Genomic DNA, 6000 nt, shown 5'->3' on the forward strand with positions numbered 1-6000 from the left:
ACATAACCCTCCAAGCTCTCACAGGACAGTCTTTTACGGGTTTAGCTTGAAGTCTTTGGCAGAACAAGTGAGAGCAAGGCTGAAGGCTCAGGAACATCTTATACCTGCTCCCAAGAGGCCAGGGCTATATGCCCACTAACATTAGTCCCCATCCCTGCCACGTGGCACACCTGAGGCCACTGCTTAGAGGGAGAGTCTAACATAATTTGTGAATGCCACAGTGGGATCTGGGGTCCTAAGTTCACTTTCTAAGTTCCTGAGAATTATGCTTCTGACACCAGGATAGAGTTTCAACAGCAAAACTTAAAATATACCTGTTTTAATAATGAGCCAATTTCAAACTTAAACATGCTGACTTTTCCAATCCACGCTCTGATTTCTCTCTCTCTCTTAAAATCAAGCTATTTATCTCACCAGCTCGGCTCTGCAACTTGCTTTATTGTCTATGCAATTGACACAGGTTATTTTTAATGCCAAATCGAGACCATCAGAAAACAAACTAGAAAATCTTGTGGTAAGTTTACTACTAAACTCTAACAGATGTGCCTGACTCAAATTGTAGGCATCAGGACTGAAGCGTAATTTTAGGTACAAATTACTTACTGAGAATATTTATAGACAGAAAACTTCTTCAACAAAGAAGCATCTCTGACATTTAACACAGATTCTCCTGTAGTTTAGCAACTGATAAAGAAGTTAAACATTGTAAGTGCATTAATTATGGTTTGTTTAGGAGTTTCCAGCACAGAATCCTTGATCTAATCATGCTGGTTTTGTCAAAGAATTTTAAAAGACAAAAATTGGACTCATAATCTCTACTCACAGTTTGGATATTTTGAGTTGTATTGTTGTTTGGTAGCTACTGATCACAAAAGATCTATGTGCCAAAACACATATCCTTAAGTGCAACAATATTTACCTTATACATATATTTACGCTTACATATCCACTAGTAGAAGTTAGTTTCTATATTATATCTACTATGCTCTGGATGAACTCCTGAAACTAATTAACCTTCCCATATGTCAGAATTCCCTCCTGACATTCATTTATTATGATACATGTGAGCTAACAGTATACCTGAGACATATTATATTAGATACAATCACGATATTCACTTTAGAAACATATACACTGCATTGCTGTCTGATTTTTTAAAATTCTCTCTACTAGCCACTAATTAAATAAGGCATACTAATTGTAAGTACATTAGTACAACCAATCTTTTTAATCAGGAAAAACCAGGATAAGGGAAGAAGAAAAGGAAAGATAAAGAAACATTGTAAAGGTCATAATGAGACAAACATTTCTACTTGAAGATATTTTCAGGGAGTACACTACAAGCAAGCAATGCCAAGTCATGTACTTTTCATACACAAAATTATATTGTATCAAATTTAAATTTGTTACAACTGCCATGTACATTAAACCAGTGATAACGAAAATGTAACTCAATATCTGATCTAGTGAAACAGCAACCAGCATTAGCTCTCAGCCACATGAAGACATTCTTCGATGCCATTACTGGTGTCAGCTAAACCTCAGCCAGTTCGTCTTCTCCAGCCATTTTAAAATAAATATGTGACTATCTCAATTAGGAAATCTTGAAGGAAGTCTCTATGATGAGGCAAGTTTGTTGCTCATTCTCAGTGCCCTGCATTTGCTGTACCTAAAATAGACACTTGTACCAATGTCCTTTCTATTACCCGAAGGGGGGAAAAAAATCACATACACACCAGTCCTTTTTCTTTCAGCTCACAGAGAAGCAACTCAATCCAACCAGTGTTGAAACCTGAGTAGGTCACTGTACACCACGATAAAATTCCCTAATCCCTGAGCCAAATCTCCCTAAGGAGGGCCTCCTCCTGATCCTCCACTTCCCAGGCTGACTTTTCCATTTGCTCTCTCCTCTTTCCCCCTTTCATTTCCCCTACCTTCAAGCCTTGATATGTGATCCGAGGTGGGGGCTCAGGTTTCCGTTTTTACAGCTTAGGCCACGCTAGCTGTATACATTCCTTTCTTTCTGCCGGGCAGTGATTACTTACCAGGGCTTAGTTTACACTGGTCCAGATGAAAGCCGTTCAGATGAAGGCAAACACAGCCAGGCAGCTCCAGCGGCACCGATATGAAGCTGCACAAGGCCACATTGTGTTCTCGGTGACATTTTGTTGCACACAACTATATACAGGGCAACCAACTTGTTATGTTACTCTACACTTAGGTTCAGGGAGCTAGAGGAGTAATAGTATCATGATGTTTGGGGAGGGGTTTTGTTGATGTGATTATTAATATTAAAAACAGAAAGATATTAAGGAGTTCAAAATAACCCTTCCACCTTTTGACTTTGAGAAACCACTTTTTAAGTGAGGACTTTTGGTGCTGTTATATTAGAAGAATGCACCTAAACAATTCCACTAGATCTCGGGCATGGTATACTTGAACATGACTAAAAATTTTGGTTAGGGGTATTTTACTTTGGTCCAAAGCAGAGAGAAAATACTGATCCTACAGACAATTGAATTATTTGCTGTGTAAAACTTCTTATTTAATACTACTCTGGATTGAAAGGGTGAGGATTAAAACTTCAAATAGTGGGTGGTGATTTGGAAGGAAAATAACATTTTAAAAAGAGGAAATTTCTGTGCACCAAGGTTAATTCCATACTTAGTCCTGCAGCATTGGCTAAAAATTGTGTAATTTTTCCCCTTCACACAATGTTGTTTTTGTTTCTTCCTCACCAGTTCAGACAAACATCTGTTATACTGTAGAAGGACAACTATCTCCCAAACCACGGAGTACGCCTGCAGCCAAAATCAACAACGCGAGCCCCAAGCATCGAGCACAGTCAGCCTTTATATCCAGCCGGGATAACATTTCACATGTTTTGATTAAAATTAGCTAATTTGTAATTCTAGAACCTATGAAACTTAAAAGCTGCCATCCATATACATCACATTAGGCAGTGTTTTAAAGGGCCAGAGCTGGTTGCGATTTCCTAGTGGCTTTCACCTCTCTCCCCTTTCCCCACCCCCAACCTAAAATGAAATGCAAAAGTAATCTGGAAATGCAGGACAGTAGGCAAGGGTAAGTGAAGAAGGATGGTTATTATGGACTGTTTAAATTTTGTTCCTATCAAAAAACAACAACTTCTACTGGTCTTAAAAATATATATAACTGTCCATCATTGGAATCAACGGTGGTTTCCATCATAAGAAATGGTATTGATTTTCAAGGCAAATCTCCCTTAACTCTCCGTTGGACTCATGCTGCACCTCTAGCTTCCAGGTACTAAGTTCCTTATCCAGTAATAAAACCCCTAATTCTGATATTTAGGTTGCTTCTGACATTTCCGAGAGGAAAGTAAAGCTAAGCATATGCACCTAGGTACACATACATATATGATGTATATCTATGCGTCCCCTGCTAAGCGTGAGCTATGATAGAAAATGTTTGTTCTAATGAAGAAAGCGTCAAAGCTCAATAAATTTGACTTACTTGCATACCATTTTCATCCAGTTTGTCTTTTAAATACAAACTGAACCAAAACTGGCCAAGTAGTAGTATTTAGCCACCTGGTAGTATTAAGGATTTCATGCAGAAGATGGGGAACACCAAGAAGACCGCAAAATGCAAACCTGCTACTTTTTGATGGCTCGCAGAAAAATAAATTGTTTTAAATCAATAGAGACTCGTGAAATCAATACAGAATAAAACCCTCACCCAGGCAAAAGCCGCAACTTCATGGAAAATAAGGGGCTGGGGGGCAACGAGAGGGTCCGGAGCCGAGCAGTGCTCTTGTGCAATCGCTCTAACGCGAACAGCTGGAGCGCCAGGCTACTGCGCTCTCCACCTCTGGTGCACCGCTGGCCTGGCGGGGAGCCCGGCCTCGCCGAGAGGACTCCGGGCCGGCCTTTGCGAACAATGGGCAGGCGCCCTGCAAAGGCCGCCCTCAGACAGCTGTCCTCCAGCGGGGCTGGCCGGGGTCTGCTTCGCTGGGAAGTGAGGCAGGCAGAGGCGAGCGAGAGGCGGAGGCTGCCAGTGGAGAGGAGCGGGCGGGGGTGGGCGAGGCGAGCGGTCAGGACCGTGCCCAGACCCGCGCCTCTCGGGCCGCAGCTCGCCGGGCACTGACGGGCTCTTCACGCCGTCGCAGCTGGTTGGTTGGGGGGAAGCGGGATTGAGAAGGAGGGTGAGCTAGGGGAGAGGGGTGGAATAGAGCTCTCTCCGGGGTGCCCCGGCCAGGTGGCTCCTAACTTTGGAGGGAACCTGAGAATGATTCCCAAAAAGCGGGGGAGAAACTGCACCGTCCACTGGGAAAGCCTCTTCCCCTGCCCACCGCCGCTCGGGTCCCCGGTGCCCTCGCTCTGAAACGCGCCAGTGCCAACCTGGGGTTCGTAAGGTTAAATAGTATGTGGTCCCCCCTCATCAAATCTGAGGTTGGCAACAATTTCGGGGATGCAGCCCGCGAGTTGGCCTCTGCTTTACACCTGGAGGCGCGGAGCCGTTCTGGGCATCCTACAGAAACTGACAAGCGCGCCCCGGTACCCCCCAGATCCATACCACGGCCCACGGGGAGCGGGCGCAAGTAAGAAGTCAGTCTCCCTGGCCCCCGAGATCCAAAAATACCTTCATCTCCTCATTGATCTCCCTTTTCACTGGGTGAGCCGGCTTCCTGCTCCGTTTATTTTCCGGAGGTCTCCCTTCTTTCTCCATTTCTGCCATGTTTTTGTGTCTGGTTTCTGTGGAGATGAAATGGCTGCTGCCGCCGCCGGCGGTGGTGGTGGTGGTGGCGGCGGCGGCGGCGGCGGTGGAGGTGGTGCTGATGGTGGCGAGGCTGGCGGAGGTAGCGGTGCTGGCGGGGCCGGGCCGGGCCGCGAGGGGGAGGGCGGGCGGGCGCCGAGAAGCGGGGTCTCTTCTAGCGGCGGAGGACGTCAGTGGCTGTCACGGGGAAGGGTAGTTCGAAGAGTCTCGGGGATGCAGCCGCCGCCGCTCCGGCTCCTGCTGCCGCCGCCGCCGCCGCCGCCGCCAACGCCGCCGCTGCTGCCGCTGCCCCTGCCGCCCTCGCTGCCGCTGCCGCTCCCGCCGCCGCCGCCGCCGGGCCGCATCCTCGGGGCCCCGTGGAGTCGTCAGCCATCTTCCGTCGCTCTGTCCGTCGGCATGGGCGCGGGGAGCGAGGGCCGGCGCGGAGAGCAGCCCCGGGCGTGCGTGCGCGGCTGTGTGTGAGCCCGGGAGAGCGCGCCAGCCCCGGCGCCCAGCGCCTCCCGCGAGCCGAGCCGGGGGCGGGCCGGGGGCTGGCGCGGGAGGAGGGGAGGGAGCGCGGCCGGGAGGGGGTCGGAGGGAGGGGAAAGGTGGGGGGGCGAGGACAGCCCCCAGGCTCTCGAGCGGGCGTGGCTTCCACCGTCACTGGATACGCGGATGCTGCGCGGCTTCGGGGGCTGCTCGCGGCCTCCTGTTCATCCGCGGCGGCCACGGGCGGCTCGCGGCGCCCCCCGCGGCCGCTAACTCCCAGCCACGCGCCGGGGGCGCCGGCGCCCGCTCCGAACCCAGCCCTGCTCCTCAGCTCCGCGACGTGGGCTGGGTTGCGTGTGGAGTTGGTTTTTGAGCCCGTCCTAGGATCCGCTGAGGAAGAATGAATGGGGGTGAATCGAGGAGGTTGAGCGGTGGGAGGGCGCGAGACCTGAGGTCGCCTGGCTAGAGGGCCGCCGTCCCCCGGGGAGGGTTGACTGAGCCTGCCGCCTCGAGGGTGCAGCGCTGGGGTCTCGGGGGAAGGAACCCACAGCCCCGACGCGCTTCCCCCCACTGAGCTGCCAGGATAGAGTTTCCCCCTCCGGGGGCCACCGCAGAGTGCGCGGAGGCTGGAGACCCCTTGGAGAGGTCCCCGTGCCCGACCCGGCCGGTCCTCCACGCGGCGCTGCCTCGGACTGCGCTGGCAATGAAGCTTTTGCCTCGCAAAGAACCACTTAGAAGTAGGACATCTCGGCCTTCAGCCCCTTGATTTCTTTT

At 50.1% G+C, this 6000-nt stretch overlaps 1 protein-coding gene across 3 annotated transcripts in view; it reads right to left on the minus strand.

Moving 5' to 3' along the window:
• Nucleotides 1-5232, minus strand: part of SOBP (sine oculis binding protein homolog) — a 173972-nt gene extending 168740 nt beyond the window's left edge. For 2 of the 3 annotated variants that reach the window (XM_065543645.2, XM_065543644.2), the window contains exon 1: nucleotides 4624-5232. In XM_065543645.2, the coding sequence (XP_065399717.1) occupies nucleotides 4624-4719 (96 nt within the window). In that variant the 5' untranslated portion in view covers nucleotides 4720-5232. The remainder of the gene's footprint in view (nucleotides 1-4623) is intronic. The other variant, XM_074037379.1, reaches the window with a different exon arrangement.
• Nucleotides 5233-6000: the final 768 nt, after the last annotated feature.

This window comes from Macaca fascicularis, chromosome 4 (genome assembly GCF_037993035.2).
Source record: "Macaca fascicularis isolate 582-1 chromosome 4, T2T-MFA8v1.1".
In the NCBI taxonomy this organism is placed as follows: domain Eukaryota; kingdom Metazoa; phylum Chordata; class Mammalia; order Primates; family Cercopithecidae; genus Macaca; species Macaca fascicularis.